The sequence below is a fragment of the Strix aluco genome, chromosome 10 (assembly GCF_031877795.1).
Source record: "Strix aluco isolate bStrAlu1 chromosome 10, bStrAlu1.hap1, whole genome shotgun sequence".
NCBI lineage: Eukaryota > Metazoa > Chordata > Aves > Strigiformes > Strigidae > Strix > Strix aluco.
In genome coordinates, this window is record NC_133940.1 from 18,258,655 (window position 1) to 18,282,926 (window position 24,272).

General features: G+C 57.7%; 1 protein-coding gene across 5 annotated transcripts in view; it reads right to left on the reverse strand.

The window, feature by feature from the left end:
- The window catches only part of NLGN3 (neuroligin 3), a 42,168-nt gene extending 19,367 nt beyond the window's left edge, over nucleotides 1-22,801 (reverse strand). For 2 of the 5 annotated variants that reach the window (XM_074835587.1, XM_074835586.1), the window contains exons 1-2: nucleotides 22,703-22,801; nucleotides 3,316-4,060 (exon numbers count right to left, since the gene is read on the reverse strand). In XM_074835587.1, the coding sequence (XP_074691688.1) occupies nucleotides 3,316-3,793 (478 nt within the window). In that variant the 5' untranslated portion in view covers nucleotides 3,794-4,060; nucleotides 22,703-22,801. Of the gene's footprint in view, nucleotides 1-2,154; nucleotides 2,215-3,315; nucleotides 4,061-6,414; nucleotides 6,991-22,702 lie in introns of those variants that run through there. The other 3 variants (XM_074835585.1, XM_074835582.1, XM_074835583.1) reach the window with 3 other exon arrangements.
- Between the last annotated feature and the right edge of the window lie 1,471 nt (nucleotides 22,802-24,272).

Sequence of the window (24,272 nt, forward strand, 5' to 3'; positions counted from 1 at the left end):
AAATTATTGTGGGCAGCTGGGCAGGGAAACAGGGATGTTTTTCCATCCCAGGGATAAATTCTGATAAATCTCAGTACTTTGGCTGCTATGAAATACACTGAGCTTAGGGGTGACAGAAATCATGAAAATTCCAATGAACTGGGAGCTGAGGCATTTTGAACCACAAAATACTGCACAGTTGCCTGCTCTGTGAGAGGAAAGCTTATTCACCAATTCGTATGTGGCCTTAGAAATAATAACCTAGAATATTCCAGAACAAGCCAATGTTCAATGACACACAGCCCAAGGAAATCATCACTGCAGGTATAATATTCTCACCCCAGGCATTACTAACCCAGGATACACGATGAGGGGCAGGGGACCCTCCATGTCTCATCATAAGTAACTCAATTAATTCGAGCCAGTGGCCACTGGAGTCATGGCTCGAGCCAAAGGGCAGCACCAGTGTCCGGGTGCTTTAATTCCCAGCATGTCACGCCTGGATGCTCAAACGGCTGGCACTGGGGATCCACTGGTCTGTGAGTCAGCAGAGCCCGGCGGGGGCAGAGGGCATGTCCCTCACCAGCTCCCTGGGAGGTGACCAGAGGTGACCGCAGATGGGCTGCAAAGAAACCCTGCCCGTGAGCAGAGCCGGCGGGAAGGGAAAACCAGGAGATGAGCACGCCCAAGGTGTTTCGCCATGCCTTATGTTGTCCCCCTTCTCCAGCCGTAACCCGGAACCTGCTTCCCTGGCCCCGGCCGTAGGGCTGGGGGCTGCGGGGGTCCGCCAGCCCCAGCAGCCGGTGGGAGGGCCGGGAGAGGAAGCGCTTTGAAGTGGCTGGTGATCGCTGGCACAGCCGGCTCCGGAGGCAGCGTGTGGAGACTCCCTAATGCGCCAGCCCTTTCAGGGGCAGCCTTGGCACTCAGAGAGATGGCGTGTGAATAGCCAGGACAGCAACAGGAAAAGCAAAGCAAAGAAACCCAACAACAGAACTGGGGGAAATGGCTGGAAGGAAAGCGCTCCCCAAACCTCCAAGCCCAGCTGCGCCAGCCCTGCCAATCCCAGGGGTGCAGGGAGGCGGAGGCTGGGATGCAGGGACCCCTCTGCCACGGGATGCCCAGGACAGCAGTCCCTGCCCGCCAGACACCCCCTCCCTGCACTGAGCTTTTCAGAAGAGCTTGGCTGTCCGACCGCCTGCACATCCAGCTTTGGGATGCACAGAGCAGCCCGGGCTCTCCCTGTCTGCAAGGAGGCTGTGTGGCGGGACGGGAGAAGCATTGTGTCTGACAAGGGGCCGAGCCAGCTCCCATTTGCACGTCTTCACTCCCTGGCCCATGGCGCTGGCTGGGAACACAGAATCACTTGCCCCAAAGTGCAGCAGGATGAGCCCTGCATGACCCTGGGGAGGGAGGCAAGGCAAAGCAGAGATGTGTCTGAACTAGAGGTGCTTGGCTGTCTGCAGGGCAGCTGGGGCTTGGGGAGGCTGCTGTGCCAGGGGAGTGGAGAGCAGATCCCCACTGGCAGGGCTGGCAGAGGCATTGGGGTCTCAGCAGCAGGGAGCAGCCTTGGTGGGACCACGGGCTGGGGCAGAACATGGCAGCATTTACAAAGCCAGGAGAGGTTTTATGCTTTTAACCAAGGAGCTTTGGATGCAAAATGACCAGGGATGCAACGGGGGAAGAGCTCTGCCTAGGATGGGCTGCAGTCCCCCACCACACAGGTCCGTACACCCCCAGCGGGGGATGCACCCCTAAGAGATGGGTGCATTTAAGTGCTACCTGCCATCAGAGGCTCCCCCTCATACCCAGGGGCTGGGAGGCTGCCGGTGCCAGCAGGATGAAGGCGGGAGCGTGGGCTCAGCTCGGGAGAAGCTGTTCTCAAAGGCCTGGAGCAATGTGAACATCCTCCTCTGACCTGACCCCAGACCTACACTCCCAGCCAGCACCGGTCCCAGCTCCCCCGGCTGGGGAGCGGAGGTGGACGGAGCATCTGTGGGGCTCCTCTGAGCGGGAGATGGGGGGTGGCAGGGTGGGCTGCTCGGAGGGCCAGTGGTCTGGGTGACAGCACAGAGAGGTGCCGGAGGAGCATGCCATGGGCCGAGGGCCAGCCAGGCACCCTCTCACTCTCTCTCTCTTTCCTCTCTGTGCCTCTCTGCCGGTCGGCTTGCTACATACCTCCTTTCCTACATATTTTCTTGTTGGGCTTTCGGGTGCATTCCTTGGAAATCCGTTTTACTGTAAAATGAATAAAAGACTACAAAATAACAGGAGGCTCCACTGGCGGGAGTGGGCATGCAATCACAACCACGCTGCCGCCCTCCCGCCACCCCCGGGACCGCGGGAGGTGGGGAGGGAGTGTCGCTGTGGGAGGAAAACTCTGGGCCAACCGTGCTGGGCAGGAAGGAAGGCACGATGCATCCCGTGGCCAAGGGCCCCAGGGACAGAGGAGTGGAGCCAGCCAGCCTGGGAGAAGTCACCGGCCCGCCAGGCTGCTCTGCCGTGCACAGCAGACCCGCTGCGGGTCCCTTCCAGCCCGCTGAAAATCCCTGGGGGCTCCCGTTGCGGTGAGGCTGAGGTGGGCGCATGGGCAGGCACTGCCTCCTCTGCCCTCTACTTACAGTTCAGGTGGGATCCCCTACAAAGGAAAAGGTTAGACAAGGAGGCACCCAGCGCCGCTCAGCCTCACCCCAACGGGACCATGCCCCGCGGGTCCCCGGCACCCCAGGCTCATCACTCTGCCACCATCCCACTGGCAGACGGGGGAGCAGCCAAGCGATGCGCCTGCCGGTGCCCCCAACCTCCCGTCCGTACCAGGGCCCGGAAAAGGGCTCCGCGGTCCCTTCCTTGCCGGAGCATGTCCCCAGGGAGAGGCAGAGAGTGTTCCTCCCAGCCGCAGCCGCAGCCCATGCCCACAACTAGCGCATGGACCTGGGGAGGGTGGGAAGGGGGGAGGAAGGACGAACCCGAACCAACTCAAGACAGAACCTGGCACTCGGCGCCTGGGGAGCACAAACCAGCTTGTCGCTCTGTGGATCTGCGGTCAGAGAGTCGGATTCAGATTTAGCAACACAAGAGAGGAACCCGTGACGATGCCATGGAGGTGGAGGTGGGGGACCGGGAGGTGTGGAGGAGCAGGAGCACGCGAGACAGAAATGGCAGCTGAGGGCAAGAGGGCGAGCTGCGTGGCCAGAGAAAGCTTTCCACAAACAGACAGCATGCTGCAGGGTCCACAACCACATGCTTCAAACACAACACCCAGGTGAGACCAACCACTGCTGGGGGAGGGCAGAGTGGCCCCCCCCCGGCCCTCCTGCGGGCACCCCGGTGGGGACTCACCATCCTCCGTGGGGATGTAGATGTTGAGGTACAGACAGTCCTCGTTGGGGTCCTGGATGTACGTGGCCACAATATCCAAATTGGAGGTAAACCAGATGGGCAGCATGATCTCAGGAACAGCGTTGTGGATGTTCTGGGGGCAGACTGGCGAGAAGTGGGTAGCGTTCCTGATGCCTGACCAGGATGGCGGTGGCTCAGGGGGCATGAACCTCTTCTCCCCGACGGGGGGGGCAGCGTAAGGCACCCCCAGGTACTGGTCCACAGGCCCCAGGATTTCGCTGGGCAGTGGCACGCGCACTCCCCGTAACTTCCCATAGTGCGTGTTGACAGTCGGCGAGTAGACCTGGGCCTCCATCCGCACAACCGCCGAGGCGAAGCTCAGGACCCAGAGGGTGAGACGCAGGTCCCAGCCGGCCACCAGCTCAGGCACTTGGAGAACAGGGGGCAAGAGAGGGCTCCTCCAGAGTATCAGCCACATCGTCCGGGAGGAACAGCACCAACATCCAGGCCTGAAGCTCCTGGGGCGAGGGCTCAGGGCATCCCCATCACGCCAAGCCTCTGATTTGCCCACCGGCAACAGATGGAGCAGGAGAGACAGAAGTCAGGAGCGCGCAGCCCAGCCACACTTTCTGCTGGGTGAGTTGGGAGCACGAATGCAGGGAGATGTGCCACCGCTCCTCACAGCCTGCCAGCTGCCTGCTGCTGCCTGCCTACCAACGGCCTGGCCCGGAGTGGACTGCTGATACTGTGGAAAGATGGAAGGAATTAACAGCAGACTTGCTCTGGGAAGAGTCAAAGAGTTGCAGAAGGAGCCAGGATCCCTGGCTGGACCCTCCCACCCATGGGTGCTCGCTGGCTCTGCCACGGCCCAGGCAGGTGGCTGTGGGAGTAGGCAAGCATGGGCCGCACAAGTAGAGTGGGTGCAGACACACACCTCGCGTGTGTCCACACCTGCAGGGCCCGTCCCCAGCGCCGGGGGGCCAGCCCTGCCCCTGCCCTGCCTGCGTGAGCCCCGCCGCTGCCCTGGGCAGTGGCACGGTGCCCTTGCCCCGTGCTGCAGGATGGTATCAGCAGCAGATTATGGGTGCCAAGATAAGCAGGACAGTGTCACTTACCAGGCACTGTCCCACGTCTCAAGGAACCTGTTGGGCACCACTGCTGCCCAGCATGGCCCCTGCAGAAGAGCTCCCTGCATCCCTCCCCTCCTGGCTGAGCCGGAGCCACCCGTGCTCCCGCACCACACAGTCTGTGCTCCTCACCTCAGCTCCATCTCAGCATCGGTCCCCTGCCCAGGTGCCACCACCCCACCTCACACACCAGCAAATTAGACCCACGTGTCCTACCCAGACACTCATTGCGCCTGCCCACACGCTCTCCAGCCAGCTTTCTCCCTTCCACGTGCCAGTGGCCAAAGCGGCAAGATCCCCAGGCCCAACCCGGGTGCTGGGCAGGCAGAAGCGCCTCTGGGCAGTGTACCCCCTGTGCTGGCACCACAATCTCCCTGTCACCCCCCACCTCCCTGGCTGCCTCCCAGCCACACAAGCAAGCCCCAGGGAGGCAGAACTCTGCTCCCATGTCCCCACACCGGGCTGTCAGCAGGGAGGGGAGCAGATGTGGCAGCCCCCCGTGGGGTCCGCAGGGAAGGGAGGGATCTGCAGGCAGCAGCAGCTGCAGATGGGGACCTGCGGATGTATGTCAGCGAGCAGAGCTCCTGCGCCAGGGAGCCCTTGCTGGAGGCTGTGTGGATTTTCAGTGCTCTGCCCTTCACCTCCCTGCACCGGCTGCTGCATTCAGGGCTTATGCAAGTGGCCCCCCCGCCAGCATCACTGCTCCCGGGGAACCTGGGCAAGGGGAGCCATAGAGGCTGTGTTTGCCCCCTGTTCACGCTCACCCTGGCCAGGCAAGAGCAGTGTCAGCCAGAGGCCAGCTCCACACCTCAGCAGGCTGCTTTGCAGCCCAGTCCCCACTAAAAGGCACTGCTTGGTGCTAGGTCAGAAGATGCTCATTCTGTCTCAGCCACATGTCCTTACCCTGGGAGAGATGGCGGCAGTGGCCAGGCACCTCCATTTTGCCCCAGAGCATCTTCACATGCCCACCCGGTAAATCTCTCCTAAACTCAGAGGGGAGCAGAGTTGCCTTGGAATTATTGGAGCACAAAATAAGGGCTGTATGCTGATGGGAGGACGCGGCTCTGGTGGAGGCTCAGCTGGGCAGGGACTCCACGAATGGAGAACACCTCATCCAACGAGGAAAATCCGCAGAGAAAAAAAAAAAAAAAAACCCAACACAAAACAAAACCACAGAGGGCGTCTCAAATCTGCACTGCACATGTGCAGGCAATTCACTGCTGGTCATTAAGGAAATGGGCCCGTGCTGTGCCTGCCCTCCTGGTACGCCCAGGGAACGCAGCAGGCTCAGAAATCAGGGTATGACAGGCATAATAAGAAACACTCAGCCCAGAAAATCATGTTATTGCATCCAGCCCGCCTGAGCAGTGAGGCCTCGCAGGGCTGGGCATGCAGGCACCTTTCCAGAGTCCACAAAGGGACCGTAGGTAATGCCAGACAAGGAGGGTTGTACAAATGATGGGGAGAAGCAGTTGCACCTACTGCCCCATCCACAGCACAGGGACGACCTGAGGGCTGAGCTATCATGATCGAGGCTGATTCTGCTCTACCCCTGACCCCCATCACCTCTGTGCATCATTCCCCTCCGCTTCCTCCTGCCCCACCAGGCAGTGACAGAAACACACCTGGTGGGAGCACGACATTGCTTCGTTATACCCCAGACAGCTGTCAAAACCTAAGAAACAAAAGGTGTATCGAGGGACAGAAATACAGCTGAGGTGCCCAGAGACCCCAAGCTCTGCTCAGCCCCACCACCGCTGAAGCTGTCTCTGCAGGCAGTGCCTCAGCTGCCCTGCTCTGCCTCCCGCTCTGGAAGAAAGCCATCATTCATCTAAAATTCCTTGCAGCAATGCTCCTCCTTCAGCAGAGAACTGACCTTTGCCTATCAGTGACATCCCAGGGGTGCAATTATGGCCCAGGATCCCCCAAAGCAGTATTCCCAAGTGGGATCTCAAAGGTGCTTCAGACCTACCGCTCTGCCTGACACTGCTGGAAGGCAAACCGCTCAGTGCAAATCTTCTGCTCAGGTTCCTTCGGGTACTATGGGTTAGGATAAAGCCAAATTATTAATGACTGTCATATCTAATTTGTATGACTGGAAGCTACAGGCAGCTTCCAGTCTTTATGATAGTGCCCACAACTCCCCGCAGAGCCACTTCAATCGACCCGTCATCATTTTCCCTCTGCAGGAACACCACAGCCCTGTCAGCAGTGGCTTACCAGCTGATTTCCTGATTCAAGAGCTTCCACAGGGCTGCGGCCACACGCTGCCATGGGCATTGCTGCTCCACCAACTCCTCCAGCCAAGCGATTTCACAGCACCAGGCAGTGCTGCTCCACAGCCCACAGCTGCCCGGCTGGGCTGCGCACACCAGTCACTGCAAAATTAGGGCTGAATTCACCACCCACTTTGCCTCCTTGGAGTGGCCACACACCCAGCATAACCACCCTGTCCTGGCACAATGAGGAATGCCTTTTTACAAAACACAGCCAAAAATCAGCTTCTTGCTAGAGCTCCTTAGAATTATGTTATGATGTTATGATTCCTTTGGGATTTTGTTTAATCCTCATCCATGGTTCTCTTAATAGCTTTTAAAAACCATGGATAGCTGAAGACAAAAAAACATAAGCTAAGATAGAATTAAAGTTCCAAGTACACATCCTTAACTAAAATGAAATGATGCTACAGGTCTTGCAACTGTCTCCAATCACGAGTTTTACAAAGCATCAGGCACAGAAGTGAGTTATGTTGGCAGTAGCCAAATATGTCCAGATATGGAGATACACAGTCAAGACCCAGCAGCCCTTACATTGCCCTGGAGAGCCACAATGCCTTAACAGTCAAATCCAGATCACGCTATTTTAACAGTTGTAATTCCACATTTGGTTCTATCATTTCTGAAGACTTTTTCCCTCCATCTGCCCATGTCCCTCCAGCACAGAATAAAAGCACCCAAACAATCTCAGCGACATGCTCCTAAGCCTTCCTCTGTTTGAATTGTTTTTCAATTACAAACCCCAAAACCGATGCAAACCCTACATCTGGAATTCCCTGGGTTTCAAATGCCTCATTTGGGATGATTACAATACCCCTGTAACACATCTTATACCCTCATATTGCTGTTCTGTGCTCTGCGCTTTCTGCTGTAACTTCATGTTAACATAACATTTAGGATGGGAATTTAGCCTTAATTTAATATTGACAGACTGCCATGAAAACCCAAGCTCAGCCCCCTTCACCGGGGGCTGTTGCATGCGCCTTGCATCATTGCCTGCTGCCTCAACAGCTCTTAAGCTTTCCCTTGGTCTTTCAAAGCATGCAAAATAACCGGGAGATCTGAGAAAAGACATTTCGTTCAGGGAAGCAATTCCCCTCGCATCCCACGGGAGGTGGGAGCAAAACTTCCCCAGTTTTGCCGCCTACAGCGCTCCCATTCTTCCCTCCAGCAGCGAAGCCAAACATGTCCCCCAGCAAAGATGGCTGCTGCCTCCCTGCAGCCCTGCGCCAGGAGGAGCCGTGCCTGCCAACTGGAAGGGAAACCAGGCCGGGCTGGGCAGATACGGCCAAACTGGGGATGCTCAGACAAGCGCACAGCGAGGAGCCAGGAGGATAAAGACACCGCAGGCATCCCAGGTCGCTCTGCCAGACTGCCGGTGGGGTGAGCAGAGGAAGTGAGGCTGCTAGCTGTTAGGGATGTTATTCATCTGCTTTGGAAAACAAACGCTCTATCGGTATTTCCACGGCCGTACTGTCTGCCAGACGGCTCCCTCCTCAACAAGGAGACATTCTCCATGGAAACCTGGGCGGGCGGGATCCTCTGGAAGCCTCCCTCGCAGATGCACAGTCAGGCGTCTCAACACCAGCCAGACGAGCCAGATCCACACCTTCCCTGGCAGGCGGCCGAGAAGATGTCAGCAGGCAGCCTGCCCTCCTGTCGGACCCTTCCTGGGGGTCCAGTCTCCTGCCCCTGAGCACACAGGCTGACCCAACCCAAAGCTCATCACACTGATGCTGTGGCTCTATGTCCCGTGTGGTCCAGAGTCAGGACAGAGCGGGGCCTCAAACCGCCCAGCTGGCACGGATGGGTGATCTCCTCCCAGCAGCAAGCGGACGGGATGTCCCACTGCACCCTCCGGCCGCTCTGCCTTGTGCAGCTCTGCTCACTATCTGATCCCGCTGTATTATGGTGAGAGGTAGCTGGGGGCTGGCCCACGCACCCCAGCACAGGCATGCACCTGGCAAGCAGCAGGAGAAACCTCTGCCTCCTCTTCCCCAGGGGGAGCGACCTCCAAACCTTCTCTCCAGCCTGTGCTCCGGGACCTCAGGCTGATGCTCAACTCTCAGGCAGCAGCACCTGCCAGATGCGCTCCCCACCCTGCCCGCTGCTCCCCTCCACCAGGCACTGAGCCTGGCTCTCACCGACCCCCAGTCCCATCCCACCTGGCCTGCGATGCTGCAGAAACCCCATAGAAAACCCTGGGGAGCACAGAAGCTGCAGCACAACTGGACTGACATGCTTGTGTCTGTGTGTCCTGGCAGCTCCTGAAGAGCATCCCTCTGCCAGCAGGTCTCAGCTCGCACCCTCTGATGCTTTTGGCCTGGGTCAATGTTTAAGGGTAATACTACAGAGCAAAGTTGGTGGTTACGTGCTACAGACTGCGCACAGTGGGTCTTTCTGATCCACCCCAGGTTACCCATCCACACCACAGGCAGATGTTTCCCCATCCCAGAGCACTGTGGGAGCAATTCCCAGGACTTCGGGTCCATCACAGAGCTGCTGCACAGTAATAGATGGTTACCAGTGGCTCGCAGTTACACTGAAAGGGGGCAAGTAAGGTTTCAGAAAGGTCTGCCCTGCTGCAGCTACTGCTCTGCTTTTCCATGAATAACTTAAATGACAGAGCAGACTATGTTTTAAAATCTACACATGACACCCAGCACTTTGGAGGTCAGGATGGGAATTTGACATGCTCCCGACAGAGTGGGGAAAGGGCTGAGAGATGATGGGCAGGGCTGTAAGTCATTGGGAGGTAAAAGACTGCACAAACAGACACAGAAGAAAAGACAGCAGCGTTTCTGCCAGAAGGGTCATAAGGGCTAAAGGGGAGCACGAACTGAACATGAGCCAGCATGTCGTTGCCACGAAAAAAGGCAAATACAGTAGGATGTATGAAAGGACAGCTTATAAAGACACGTGAAGTAATTACTCTGTTCTCCTTTCAGCTCATAAAGGCACATCAAATAATTATACTGTTCTCCAGAGAACTAGTTCATTCCCCAAAAGATTTGGACCAACTGAGAGAGGCCACCAGAGACCAGCAAGACCACCAAAAAGCCTTGGACAAAAGCCTGGAAGAGTGGGGCTAGTCTAGACAAGACAAGTCAGAGGATGTGGTTTTATAACATGTAATGGACACTGCAAAAAAGGTCAGAACAACCTGACCTTGAACTTTGTGCACAATAGGAGACACATGCATATTAAGAGAGTCAAGTGTACACCAGGAAAAGCTAAAGCGCCCCATGCATATCTGCAAGGGTGTTACAGGGCAGACGGATGGACCAAGTGACCCCTCAGCATCCTCTCCAGCTCAGCCTCCACATTTCTCATCAATCCTGGCTGGCACCTCTGTCTCTGCCCTTATTCATTCAGCATTTGTCACCACCTGGGCAAACCACAGCCACCTTGGCCATGAAGCCCTCAGCATGTGGGATGTTCTGACAGAGCAGAACACTTAGAAGGCTTCCCAGCACCATGGAGCCCATCACATTTGTTCTGCACTCTGCAGAGGTCTCCCCCAGAGTCTGGTGTCCCCCATCTCACTCTCCTCCTAGAGGCACATCTGCAGCACATCTGATATCTAGGCACCACAGTCACTCTGATATGACAGAAGGAAAACCAGTCACAAACCTCACCTTCATTTGCTTGAAGTGCAAGATACATCCCTGTGACTTGCCTTTCCTAACTTCTACCCACAGCACCACCAATATTTAAAGCAAGTTGAATGTCAAAAGCTTACAAGACACTCCACTGCACATCCTTTGCCCTGGGGAAAGGATGAGAGACCGCATGAGAAGCGTCAGTTAAGTTCCTCATTGCTGCAAAAACATATGTGGGACAGAAGCTCTTTGACAACTCCCAGGCACATGCCAAGATCCTCGAGAGCTCCCATTCAGAACAGAAGAATGTTAACCAAATTCCCTAGAAACAGACAATTTCAAGTGCCACTTCTGCTGTGGTGCCAATGGCCTCCTGCTGCAATATGGCCTGTCCCCATTTGCTCCATGGCCTTTAACAAGTCCTTCATGAAGGAGCCAAGCCTGCCTTGGGAAGGGCACCAGGGGCAAAGCAGACCTTTCCCTTGCCCACACGCCAGCCTTTCCAGACATTTTTGATGTTGAATGCCAGCACAGTGTTTGATGTCCAGCTCCATAAGGCACACTACCCAGCAGGTGAGATAGCCTGGCTCATTTCCAACTCCTGTTTAGCATCAGAGGCTCCAAAATTGGAGGAGGTTTCTCAGTGTCACTGAGCTGAGGCTGGTGATGCTGATGAAGGACAGCCAGTGAGCACTGCAGCAGGGACGGTGCTGGGGTCAGCACCCAATACTGCCAATGCAAGCAGAGGGTGGCCTCTGTGGAGGACCTAAGGACAACTGTGCTTGGAAGAAAGCCTAGGCTCTTTTGGAGTGCGCTACATGCTCACCTTGAGCTGGTCTAGCTTTCCAGTGACCTTCCCACTCACTGCTTCCCAGGAGTCTGGTGGAAAGCTGAGGCAGGGCCACGTGGCTGAGCCAGGAGCTGCTGTGTGAGCAAGAGGCTCTGCTGGGACACATCCCTGGCTGTGAAGAGGGCAGTGGCCGCAGTCTCTTGGTGGGCTGCTGGGTTTCCACGTGGCTCAGGGATAGCTGCTGGAAGTAGGCTGTTTAGTGCCATGTTCTAGATAGAAATAATCTGGATTATCTCACATTCTGGCTTCCCTGACCCAGCATGAAGAAGTGACGGCAGCTTTTCTCTCCCTCACCTTGCTGCTCGCACAGTTTCAATTTACAAACACTTCCCTGCGGGGGCAGAGGTTAATGAGAACCACTGTCTAAACAGCAAACACAGTGCCCTGGCCTTGGCGCAGATAAACACGCACTTGCTCCCCAGCCAGAACAACTGGCAGCAAAGGAAGAGAGCCTGACCCAGCCTGCAAGATCAAAGAGCCCCGGAGGAGCCTCCAGAAGCCCCCGCCGTGGGGTCACGGCACAGGCTGCCCCAGCCGGAGGTGGCACCGCTCTATCGCAGCCTGAACGCGCCCGGTCCGGCCTGGCAGGACCCAGCACCGCGGGACGGGGCGTTGTGCTGTTCCCTGCAGCTCGTGTGAGGGGGTGCAGGGTGCTGGGTGCCCCCCAGCCCTGCCGGCACTGGGTCCCCCCGCCTGCTCTGCCCCCCGCGGCCCCGCCGCCGTCCCGGGGCGGGCGGGAACTGTCCGTTCAGCACCGCGCGCCCCGCCGCCTGCGGGGGACCGGGGGGGGCTTCTCCGAGCTGGCCCCCGGCACAGCCCCGCAGCCCCGGTGGGCTACAAGACACTCAGCGCTTGCGGGAAAAGCGCCCGGTGTCTCTCGGGGTCCAGCGGGACGATCGCCTGGCAGCTGGAGGCAAGGCGGGACATGCGGGGCATCCGCTGAGCAAACTCTGCGTCACCCAGGCGAGGTGAGGGGTGACCTCGTTGCTCCTACAGCTTCCTGAGGAGATGGAGAGGGAGGTGCTGAGCTCTTCGCCCCGGTATCCAGTGATAGGACGCGTGGGAGTGGTTCAAAACTGTGCCAGGGCACATTTAGACTGGGCATTAGGAATCATTTCTTTACTAAGAGGGTGGTCAAACACTGGAACGGGCTTCCTAGAGAGGTGGTCGATGCCCCAAGCCTGTCAGTGTTTGAGAGGCATTTGGACAATGCCCTTAATAACATGCTTTAACTTTTGGTCAGCCTTGAATTGGTCGGGCAGTTGGACTAGATGATCATTGTAGGTCCCTTCCAGCTGAAACTATTCTATTCTAGAGGAAACCGCTTCATAAATAAATGGCAAAATTACTCCAGTGCTCACTTTGTGAGGGCAGGTGACTGACAATGCAGAAGTGCATCTGCAGAACCCTGGAATCTCCAGACATCTATTCAGGAGTGAACTGACAGACAATCTGCTTTCAGCAAGCCCTTGGCACCAGCACAAAGTTCATGCCAAGACAACTCGTTCACTCTCCAACACATCACAAACAACCACCAGGCAGCTACTTTAAGGCAATATAAGCTCACTCACGAATCTGAGATCAACACTCCACAGCTAGCGACTGGAGTGCAGATCTCACCCAGTGAAGAGAGCTGTCTGCACAAGCTGCATTCCCCTCACTTCCTTCTCTAGCTTCAGCGAGCTGCGCATTGACATTATCCCAGCTGCTCATCACCATCCCCCTCACATCCGCCAGAGTAATGGCTCCTATGTCCTTTCCCAAACAGCCACCTCAGAAACTACCGTGGCTAGCAGGGGCCCCAATTTTTAAGTCAACATGGATCATTATGACTGAACCATGTCAGGGAGCAATTACATAAGCACAAGGCTCTTTTCAGAGCAACAAGCTTCTGAAACTCTAAGTCTGAACACGTTCATATTTCTTACATTAGCAAAATCAGGTTTGAAATTCAATAAAGAAAGGAGACTTCAGTGACCCAAAGAGGCTGGCTTGATGCAATGACAGCCCCATTTCTGAAATGCCCCAAACTAAGCAGCAAGTACGAAACCCAGCTGCTGATGGAATGTCCTTCTCCAAAACTCTCTCGTACCCCAGTTCCTCAAGCTTCTTTCTGGGCACCCAGCCATGCAAAGGGCATGGACCCCCTCCAACCAAGTGGGCCATGGTCAATTTGCGCAAAGCCCTGTCCTACCCGGACCACCACCTGTGCTAATAATGGGTCAAGATGTCTCACGCATGCTCCAAGGAAAGCTGAGAAAGCCTCAGTGGCTGCAGGCAGGCTGAATGCGTGCACAGCCAATGCTTTCCATGGACTAGCGTGGCTCGGAGGAGGCTCTATAAATGTAAGGAGGTGGGCTGGGTAGACAGGAACCGACTGCAGCTTAAAATACAAAGACTTCCTGCAAATGCGACTAGAGAGGGTGGGCAACAAAACCCAAGAGTGCTTTGAATGGGAACAGCTACGCCCAAAATAAGTTGTCAGTGTTTCATTTTTACTGACTCAAAGCAGGAAGCCAAAACCACTTAATCACAGGTTGTAATCCAGACTGTGGCTGTAAGAACCTCTGATTTCAGTGGCAGAGCTGATAAAGGATTGTTTCCTTTATTGACACCTGCTCCAACCACCTACTTCTGCCTGACACCACTGCTCACCGCTCTTCATCAGCTGAACAAAGTTTTGCAGGGCAGAATTGTAAACCAGGTCATGGAGGTGATCCAGGCTGAAGGTAATGAAGCCCAGGGCAAAGCACAAAGATGAGGAAAATAGTTGGAGACAAGCAGGGACTAACTGTTCTGTGGACGCTGAAACATGACATTAGTCAGTTTTCCTGTGCAGAGATAAGGTTATAAGTTATCTGGCAGTGTACAAGCACCACCTTCCTGCACCACCCTGTCTTGTACCATGAGACACCAACCCAGCCACAAAGTTCAGTAGGGTGTTTGAGCTAGCATCACTTCCACCGTCCACATCACCTCCACCTTGTTACAACAGTCCCTTCTTCCAGGTGAAACACCAGACAGGCTTCGCACAGACCCACGTGCCCAAAGCCCAGGATACGGGGCTGTGCCACCCCACGCCCCCTGGCTGCCCACAGCTAGGAGAGCTGCGGGTCTTGTCCTGCACCAGAAAGACACCCCGGCTGAACCCCAGCCCATCACCCTACTCAGAGAGGCGAGTGCCCCAGCACATCCCACCTGACACAAGCTGCTGAGTTGTGTGTTGGTGCCAGTGGCCCTGACCAAAGACCTGACATGATTTTCTGACCATATTGGAAGAGTCTGGCCAGGGCCAGGGGAGCAGCACTTTCTCTGGCCAGCAAGGGACACCCAGACAGACTGATCATCCTGGCACCAACACGCTGGTGCCCCTTCCAGGCCTGATGGCATCAGCAGTAACCCACCGCTCCGTGACACTGCAGCTTGTGTGACGACAGAGCCAGCCATGGTGGCAGCCACCACTGAGGACCAGGGCACTGCTCAGTCCCAGCTCTGCCATGGCTAGTCTCAGTGCCTGTGCTCCCCTCCTCACAGTATTGGTCTCTTCATCCGCAACAGAGGGCTGCTCTCTGCAAAGCACTCAGAAGTGGGGGACCCAAAAAGGTCTGGACTGGGGCAGGAGAAGGGGAGCTGTGACCACTGGTAGCAACACACATGGAGGACAGAGCACAGGCCAGTGCTAACTGCATTTGCTAACACTATAACACCCATTCCCTCTGCTCCCACCAGCAAGCAGGACTCACTGGAAACATCATGAAGGGAATATCCAAACATAAAGGTGGGAAAACACCATTGCTGCTGGAAGCACCACAGACTCCTCTGTCCATGACACCCATCCTCCCCATCACCCAGGTTGCAAGCTGCTGGTGGCAGAGAGCACCAGGTCACTCTTGCTTCCAGCTGCGCAGTGCCCCTCGCCTCTGCAGGGCGGGGGAGACAGCCCCAGGGCAGCACCTCTCAGCAGGGCTCCTGCCGGCAGCTGGGGCTGCACATCCAGAGCCAACATGACACAGTGTCAAGCAGCCACGTCCTGCAGCAGCCACTGCTCCTCCGAGGTGACGTCAGCCTCCGCAAGAGCTGGCAAGCAGGACATGCTGTGCATGCCGGCCGCGCTGCTCCCAGACACTGCCTGGCTCCAGCAGACGCCATGGCCTGTGTTCCTCACCAGCTAAAGCTTATCTACAAATTGAATTTCACACTTGCACGCTCCAGAATAAAGCACAGGTGCTGGAGAAGCCACACTCCCCTTCTACATTTGTCTTCCCCCTCGCCCCACCCCACCACTGAGCGCTGGCACCGAGGATAATGGCTGGTGGCTGTGCAGGAGCTCCTGGGCAAAGCCACCGATGCTGCTGAGCCAGCACTGGCTCACAGTAGAGCTGCCACGGTGCTGGCAGTGCCCTCCACGCTCAGAGCAGCACCAAGGCAAGGGGAGCCCCAGGGCCCACGGCACAACGGCCACTCACACATGCTGCTGGCATGGCTTGGCATCCAGAAATGCCCTTCTGCAGCTAAATAAGACAAAAGCCCATCCCAGAGTTACTGGTTTCCCCAGAAACCCTAAAGGCTTTCCCAGGAACTCTGGAAATGCACAGATTTGCTACATGCTCCAGTGAGCAACTTAAAGAGTTCATATAGGTGTCATGACCAGAGATCGCTGTCGTCACAGGTCGTATGTATAGCTGGCAGCCTGGACAGACACAGTGTTCAGTCACCTTGGAAGGACCTCAAGCAGTTAGATGGTCTAACCCAAGCTCACAACTGCCTCTACTCAACTAAAACAAGCAGCTTTCTCAAGTAGGGAAGCCTGCCCTCAAGGCAAGGCAAGAGCCATCAGCCACTCACAATTCCCAAACCAAAACTAAAGCTGGTGTGACCAAGCAGAAGACCATGGAAACCCCCTGGGCTGGAGGGTCAGCCTGCAGCCAGGGAAGCTCCACAAAGTCTGACTCTTGCTCATGCAACCAGGGCTTGCTAAGGACTGGAGGCCAGGCAAGCCAGCAGCTAGGAAGGAAGCATGTTCAAATTTAATCCAAAATGTATTTTCTATTTTCCCTTGTAGCTTTCTCCTCCCATATTTTCTATTTTCAAGCACAAAAAAGCAGAAAGCCTAAAACCTCTGGCAAAAAATCCTTTAATGTATTTTACTGTAAAGGCTGCCTAGTGTTAAGAAATAAGCTGGACCGAAGCAAATCAGGCAGCCTGGGGATGCCCTGTCTCTCCACAGGGAGCAGACTAGGATGAAGCAGGACATACAGGCAAGCTGCAAGGACCAGCAGTGCCAAGGAAAGGCAACCCCCAATGCCAAGAAGGCTGCCGTGCTCCCTGCTGCTTCTCAGAGGTCCCTGAGCACAGCTCTGCCTCGGCAGATGCCCACTTTGAAGCATCACTCCCAGCGGACACAGGAGGAGGTTTTTGTTACAAAGAGCAGGTAACCGCTTGGCTCCTCTTAAGGTCGTGAGCATCCAAGTACAGCATCTCCCTGCCCAAGTCTGCAACCTCAGATCCTCATCAAGAGAGCCCAGTCGCAACAGAGACCAAGATGGCAATGAGACAGAAACAGAGATCATTTCTGTCCCGAGGGACAGGATCTGTCCCCTTACAGCTTCTGGCCAAGGGCAGATTTCAGTTTTGTGGTTGCAAGGACACCGTTGTGCTGGCTGGATACTTCCCTCAGCCCTCACAGACAGGGTCCTCCTAGAAGTGATGAGGATGGGAAACAGTGTCCTCTTCATGAGCTTCAACCTTGCTTGGCCTCATCCTGCTGCCCCCCACCCAAAGCCCACTGGGGACCACCAGATCCCCAGCTCATCCCTGCATCCTCCTCTCCACGCCTACTTCTCCCACAAGAAGCAAACCTCTCCCAAGCCGAGCCTCACATCTCCCTGCTGCTCTTGCAGGTCTCTGGACTGCTTGAGGAGCTGGGGGACAGCCTTCTGGCACCCCACATACGCTAAGATAAGGCTGAACTGGACCCTCACTGGCAGAAGGACATGAGTCTTTTCTCATCTGGGCATAAAACCAGGAACAAAACTGAGACTGATGCCTCCTGATGTGCATGAGAACAGGCAGAACCAAGGGACTGGAGGAGGGGGAGATGAAGATTAAGCCCCTGGTGATCCCACAGTGCCCACCACGTTCAGCGAGTACCAGGGAACTAGGACAATGCTGGGACGAGACTCCAGCACTTCTGGCAGTGTGTCAGGTGGGTGCCCTGTGCCCAGGGAATGAGGAACTGCCAGATAACACAGGAGGGAAGGGATATTGCCATCCATTTTCAAACCAACTGAATCAGCAACTGTTCAGCAGACAAAAGCGCATCAGAAGTCTCCAGCAAAGGGCCTGTGATGCCAAGGCAGAGGATCGGTGCTTAGCACAGGTCCCACCTCTCCCACCGGCTGCACCTTCCGCATCCCACGCTCTCAGCGAGGAAGCGAGACTGAGCAGGCATCTGTCACCCTGTGCCAAGCAAAGTAACACAGAGCTGGATGGCGATGAACTCATCCTTCTTTACCAAAGCCCCGTGCTCCCTCCCGGCTCCACCCTCTCTGGTAGGCACAATGTTATGAAAATAACAGCTCAGACCAAGGGTCCACCTTGCCTTCTGTACTTTCTTGGCAGTAGTCAGAAGCACGAGCAAATTGCAGCTCAGCAACTGCCCAAGTCAGAGGTGGATCTCGGTGTATTTATTGGTTCTGGGGAAACCTCTTGCCCTTCTTGAATATATCCCGTTTCTCCTGGAACCAGTGTAAGGTTTTGCTGTTCATAACACCTTCCGAGGTGAGTTATGAGGACTTTTGCAGTTTGACAGCACGTCTGCGAGAGGCAATGCCCCTCCTGTTTGGCACCTCCTGCTAGCTTCATTTGATGTGACCTTGTACTTTCATGGAAAGAAACAGTGAAGAGTTAACCTCTATCCCTTCTTTCCTGGCCTCCTGTAGATATATCTTTTCCATCTTTTGTTGTTTCTTTTCCAGTCTGAAGAACCCTGCCTTATTTAGCCATTTTTTGCCCAGGGGCCATCAGACCTCTGACCATTCCTGCCGCAACTTCCAGCCATTTGACTCCATGATGATCTCAACACCCACACATCTCTCCTGAGCTCTCCCGGGCAGCTCTAGAGACAGAGACACAGAGCAACCCTTGCCCCCTTCTCCTGCATCACTGTCCCATGAGTCCTCAAGTTGCTCAGCAGTGCCTGGAGTCACATAAGGGTGAAGGAAGGACGTGAAGACAGCCAGATTCACAGACTCACCTTCACAACTCCTTTAGCACTGGGTGATGGCACTGGGAGATGGACACGGCCATCTCTGTGGTGAGTGGCATGCAGACACTTTGGCCATGCTGCAGATTTGGGCTTCTTCACCCACTCCTTTAGAGTAGCAGCTAACGAATGCCTGATGAAGGCAAAGTCCCTGCAGCCTCTGATCACCATGCCAAAGCGCATTCTCAGCAGTCCCCTTCCCAAGACCATCTCAAAAGCCTTCCTGAACCAGCCTCTGCCAACCATCCTCACCCTCAGAGAGCCCTGGCAGCCCAGGCCCAGACCCAAACAAGGCTTGTGCACAGTATGAGCCTTGTAACACGCTCTCTCTGCAACCTTTCCCAAACTGTGCCACCTGCTCTGCTGGCATGGCCAGAGCATCTGGCCACCAGGCAAAGCTCCGGCTCTGCTTGCCAGGCACCTTGCAGGATACGCTCACACTGAGATGCAGTTTGAAAATAACAGATGTTACTCCACTGTTCTGCATTTTGCAGTGTCAGGAACAAGGCTTCTTTACCAACAATCCCCTGAGCGCCGTGCCAAGGCGGTCTCAGCCCAAACAGCACTCTCCAGCACAAAGTCTCGCTCACAGACAACCCCCCCCTGCCCATGCCATGTGCCTGCCCCGCTGCCGGACAGACAACATGGCAAGAGGAGTATATTGCAAGGGCAGAGTTTCCCCACACAACTGCAAGACTAAGCAGGAGCATAGGTTTCATCATGGACTGCAATACCACATCGCTACTGAGCCCAGACAAGCCTCCAAATAAACAGCATGTGTCCTCCTAACCAGGGAAAACTTCCAGGAGCCGCACACACCAGACAGGACCCGGCAGCTGCAGCCAGAAGCCCCCATGTCTTTCCACTGCTTCCGCTTCATCCCTGTTTTGCCTCAGTCAGACTCGCTCCAGGGTTTGAATGATGTGGGTTCAAACTGCCAGCTCTGGCAATTGCGGGTCCTTTTATTCATTCCCCTCACACCCGTTGCAGAATCCTGCTGAGGCCAGCAGCACACAGCGCTGGTCACAGCCTGCTCCCCTGCTCCCTGCCCCCAGCTCCGGGGAGCATCACATCAGGAGACCACCAGAGCATTTAGTCCACCATGCAGCACCACTCAGCTCTGCCACAGTCCTCAAACCCAGCTCTCCTCGAGCACCCCGGTACCAGCAGCCTCCTTCTGCTGACACGCCCCTGCCAGCTGGCTGCGACCACCTCCCCTCCGTGCCAACCCGAGACCCGTGCACGCCCCTGGCTGTGGCTGTGGCTGCAGATACAAATGCCAGACCCCGATTAAGAAGCATCTTCCAAAACGCTCTGTCACTGGCAGCCAATAACCACAGATCATCAGGGGAGGAACCTCTGTCTGGGATCCCACAGAGAGCAAATAACTGTCCCATCCCCATGGCACTGAAAGCCCTAAGGACAGAACCAAGCTGTCCCTGTCCCATCCCTCTGCGCTTGGTGCACAGCCCCAGGACGGCAGATACGCAGCGCCCCCGTGCTCTGCTGGAAGATTTCACGGGTTCCTTCGTGGCTCCTTCACAGCTTGTGCCCAGACACATGCTCCATGTACCCGTCCCCACCACTTTCCACCATCCTTCCACCCTCCTCCTGTTACTGGATTCCTCCAGCTGCCACCAGTGCAGCACAGACACCCCACACCGGTCTGTCTGAGGCCACAGTTGCTCCTGGACTGTCAAGAGGGCTTCCCTTCTCCCCGCCTGCGGCGTAGAAGTAGCTCCTAGCAGGAAGGGTACAGGAAGATGGCAGCAAACTGCTGGGGAGGCAGAAGAACCATTGTGGTTGGGGAGGTTTAGGAGCTGGCTGAGCTCATGCTGCCCAGGAATGGTTTAGATGGAGCCTAGAGACTCAATGACCTCGAGGTCCCTTCCATACCCACTGTCCTAAAACTCCTCCTCTTGACACAAAGGCAAGGCGAACAGGGACCTGCCAGAGGCTTTTGGCTGTCACTACCTCCTTGCTTTCAGTCGTGGACTCAGTGGGATCCTGGTCAAAAGGCACCTGGACTGGGTCCCTGTCTATGTTGGAACTGAGCACCCAGAGTGAACCCCACGGAGAGCCAAGAGAGATGCAGCCACCACAGCTGGGGCCTCGGCACAGCGCTCTGCCAATTCTCACGCTGCCTTCTGAAGCTTTGGCAGGCCCCTGCCTGCAGGCAAGGCACTGCCAGTCTGCACAGCAGCTCCGCTCATGACTCCCAGGCTCTGTCTGCCCTCACTGCCCTGCTCTCGAGCATCTTCACTCCAGCCCTTTGGGAGAAAAGCCTATACACGGGGTCTGGGAAGGAGACAGACCCAGATGTAAGGTCCAGGGCAACATCCTTGGTATGGGCTCAACCTTCCCCTCCAACACCGCTGCCCTAGGTGCACATTGCGTGTTGAATAGGGGCAGTTGGAGGCTGTGCAAGGCGGTAGCATGCAGATCCTGCCAAGATGGGCACTGCAGCTCCATTTCCTCAGCGCATCACTGCGCAGGGCCCACATGCCCAGGTCCAAGGGCTGCCCTGCATCTTGGCTGCTTTTGCTCGTGCTCTGGTGCTCCGGAGGTTGAGAGCTGCATGTTTGCAGGTGTCCAACCAAATTCCACATCCCGACTGCACATGTAACCATGGCAACTGCACATGCGAGTGGCAAAGCCTCGAGCTGGGCTAACTGCAAATGCAAATGAAGCAAACACATGCACAATGCTGAAAGTGTGACCTCTAAATGTCAGCCTTTAACCATTTTGCAGACACCAGCTCTGGCGGTGGCCACCTGCAGCATGTGGAGCAGGAGGTGTGCTCCGGCAGGGACCTCAGGGTGCCCAGCCCTGCGCCAGGCGTTGGCACAGGTGCTCTGGTGCAGAGCAGGGAGAAAAGATGGCACGCGTGTTTTCCAGAGCTAAGAGTGACCCCTGCCTTGGCAACCCACAGCTCCCTCTCTGGGGACACATCCACCCCTTACCCAGCTGGCAGATGTCCCCGATTCCACAGAGCACCCTGGTTTCCAGAGGAAGGAAGGTCCCACCAGGCTGACACGAAGCATGGCCAGCCATGGGGGCACCTCCAGCCCCTCTGCCATCACCTGGCGCCGAGACGGCGGCAGCATCGGATGAAGCACCCTCAAAGGACAGAAGGAAAATCCCAGCGTCGTGGGGACTTCACAGAGCCACCTCCCTGAGGGAGGTCCATGGCCTTGGGAAGAGCTGCCAGCAGAGACACCAGGAGGTGTCACCATTTGGGAAAGCATGGTCCACAATGAGACTGACTGGCCAAAGGCCTCACGTCCCTCATCCCTTCTCCTCTCCCTCGCTGCCAACAGCACCAGACGTGGACGGACCCAGGCACTAACAATCACCCACCGTGCCTGTCCTGCTCCATGGCTTCGAGCGTGACAGAGCCAAGCTCAGGCAAACGGCGCCGACTCCAGCCACAGCAAGTGGCGGTGGAGCCACCGGCAACCCCTGCGCCATGTGCCTGACCCACCGCCCCGCTCAGGGGGGAGCACAGCCAACGCGACAGAGCCCCTGCTTGACATCGAGCCTACCTCCACCCCGGCCCCCTGCCCAGGAGAGAGACAGAAGATGCCCTTTCACTCCGGGAGCCCGATGACTAATGGCATTCCCCATGTTATGCCAAATAAACCGAGCCGAGGGGACCTCCTGCCTGCCCTTGACCCGGGGATGCTCGTGCCAGCAGCCTGGCACCGGGCGCATCCTCGCACCCCGGATAACCGACCCCGCCAGCACCGGCACCCCCAGCCCCGGGGAGGATCCCAGCCCCTGGGGCAGGAACGCCCGAGGTGGGACAGGCCCAGCTCCCCGCTCCCGGCTCCGGGCTGGGCCCGGCGGGCTGAGCCCAGCGGAACGGGGCCAAGCGGGCGGCCCCGGGCCGGGGCTGCGGGCGGGGGCCGCGCAGCTGAGGCGGGCGCACAATCCCCCTTTCAGCGCGTCGCCATGGCAACCCGCCGGCTCGCCGCGGCCGCTCATCCGGCCCCGTTAACCCCCGCCGTTACCCGCCGCCGCGCTCGGCCCCACCCGTTCATCCCCGCCGCGCCCCGCCCCGATGCCCGGCCCGGCCCCGGACGCCGTACCCCGGCACCGGGACCGACCGGCGGCCACCCCCCGCCCCGGGAGCCCCCATCACCGGGGCGGCGGCCGCCCCCAGCCCCGCGCCGTGGGGCCGGGTCCCGCCCGGCCGCCCTCCCCAGCAGGATCCACCGCGGGCCGGGCCGGGCCGGGCCGGGCCGGGCGGGGCGGGGCGCACTCACCGTGGGGGGCGGCGGCGCGGCTGGGCCATGCCGGTGGCAGCGGCGGCGGCTCCGCGCTCCGCTCGGTCCGGCCCGACCCCGCACCGGGAGCGCGCGGCGCGTGCACGGCGGGGGCGGGCGGGGGAGGGGCCGTACCGCAGCACCCCTTCGCTGCCGCCGCCGCCACCGGCACCGGCGCCCGGTAACCGGTACCGCGTTGATCGGGCATCCCACGGCCCCGCCGGTACCGCACGCCCCGGCATCTGCACCGCCCCGGGTACTGCACCGAGGGGAGGGGGGGGTCGCACCCGCCGAGCACCGCGCAGGCCGGTACCGGCACTGACCGCACCCGCACCCCCGGTATCCCCCCCCCCACCCCGGTCCCCCGCCCTGCACACGGCACCGACACTGCCCAGCTACCGGCCCGGGGGGGGGCGGGTAACGCCCCGTCGGGGACCGGGACACCTGCACACCCCGGGGCACCCCGCACCGCCCCAGCAAACGGCTCCGTCTGTGGGGGCATCCCCGCACCGGCCCGGGCATCCTCTTCTACCCTGGGCATCCCGCACCACCCCGGGCATCCCTGCATGACTCCGGGTATCCCTGCATCGCCCCGGGCACCCAGAATCCTGCCCCACTGCACCCTGTACCTGCCCCAGCCACTCTGCGTGGGTCCCCCCCACCCCCCGCATAGCCCTGCGCTGTGCTGCCCCAGCACACCCCACAGCAGCGGGAGCACCCCACGCCCTCCAGCCCCAGCACTTTTCCCCACGACCAGGGGAGCTGCCCCTGCCTCTCCCACTGCTCTGCAGTGCCCAGCCGATCCAGGGAAGATTCACCCGATACCAGTCGGGGATGCCCCGCGCCAGCCTCGGCCCCGGGGCCGGGCACAGCCCTGCCACCCATCCACCCCCTGCCATGCACCAGGCTGTGGGTTCAGCAGCCACAGCCCCGCAGGCCCCAGCAGCACCGTGCAGCAGAACCCAGCACCTCTCTGTCCCCTTTCCTCCTGGCATGCCCCTTCCCAGCGTGGGGATATCTTCCTCCCCCCCCTACACGACCTCCTGGCACGCCTCTCCTCCAGCCTGCCTCTGCCCATGGTGGGGCTGCCTCTCTGTTTCATTCCTGCCAGATGGGATTACAGAAATCATTTGAAACAGGGCATGGATTTGGGTCCTGCTGGATGTGTCTGGTCTCTGCATCTCTCTGCCATAGCAGCGCAGCATCAGCCGCGATGCCTGATCAAAGCAGGACGTGCAGTTACCAGCAGACACCTCCACGCTTCCCGGTCCGGGCGAGGGGAGCTGGGCTCTGCCTCCCTCCTGCTGCCAGAGCTGCAACCCAGACCCTACCTGGGCTCCACCGAGCAGCCGCTGCTTCCCATTTAAGATGCTTACGCGGCAGCATACGAAGGGCAGGCATTTATTTCAGCTCTCCCGCACGCCACTGGCATGTGCACTGAGTCGGTGAACGTGCAGCCACAGGGAGAACCCCGCACCCTGACACCGGCTGGGCTTCACCTGCCCCAGCACCTTCCAGCTGCTGCTGCAGAGCAGGTGGGAGCTCTCCTGCCCCTCCTGCCCCACTTCCT